Below are 704 nucleotides of genomic sequence, written 5' to 3'. Positions count from 1 at the left end.
GGTTGTTGATTCTTTAGTAGTAGCATCAACCGTTGTCTTTTTCTCCGATGTTAATAAATCCGTTGTAGAATCTACAGTTGTTTTTATTTTAGTTGTGGATTCTTCAGTTGTTGCATCGACTGTAGATGTTTTGTCTTTCGTTGTTAATCCTTCAGTTGTTATATCAACCGTTGTGCTCTGCGTCGTTGTTTGTTCCACAGTGGTGTCATGGGGTGTTGTCTTCTCTTTCGTTGTTGATTCAGCAGTTGTTATATTAACAGTTGTCTTCTCTTCGGTTGTTGATTGTTTAGTAGTAGCATCAACCGTTGTCTTTTCCTCCGTTGGTAATGAATCCGTTGTATAATCTACAGTTGTTTCTATTTCAGTTGTGGACTCTTCAGTTGTTGCATCGACTGTAGATGTTTTGTCTTTCGTTGTTAATCCTTCAGTTGTTATATCAACCGTTGTGCTCTGCGTCGTTGTTTGTTCCACAGTGGTGTCATAGGGTGTTGTCTTCTCTTTCGTTGTTGATTCAGCGGTTGTTATATGAACAGTTGTCTTCTCTTCGGTTGTTGATTGTTTAATAGTAGCATAAACAGTTGTCTTTTCCTCCGTTGTTAATGAATCCGTTGTAGAATCTACAGTTGTTTCTATTTTAGTTGTGGATTCTTCAGTTGTTGCATCGACAGTAGATATTTTATCTTTCGTTGTTAATCCTCCAGTTG

At 37.8% G+C, this 704-nt stretch overlaps 1 protein-coding gene across 1 annotated transcript; it reads right to left on the bottom strand.

The window, feature by feature from the left end:
• Positions 1 to 30: 30 nt before the first annotated feature.
• LOC117119399 (P cell-type agglutination protein map4-like) lies at positions 31 to 699 on the bottom strand (the record flags this gene model as incomplete). The annotated part of the gene is made up of 1 exon (XM_033264195.1): positions 31 to 699. A coding segment is annotated over one exon (669 nt), but the record flags the coding sequence as incomplete, so codon positions are not given.
• Positions 700 to 704: the final 5 nt, after the last annotated feature.

This window comes from Anneissia japonica, unplaced genomic scaffold (assembly GCF_011630105.1).
Source record: "Anneissia japonica isolate Jap-2015-1 unplaced genomic scaffold, ASM1163010v1 scaffold109414_len704_cov104, whole genome shotgun sequence".
NCBI lineage: Eukaryota > Metazoa > Echinodermata > Crinoidea > Comatulida > Comatulidae > Anneissia > Anneissia japonica.
This window is presented reverse-complemented; position numbering and strand designations above follow the sequence as displayed.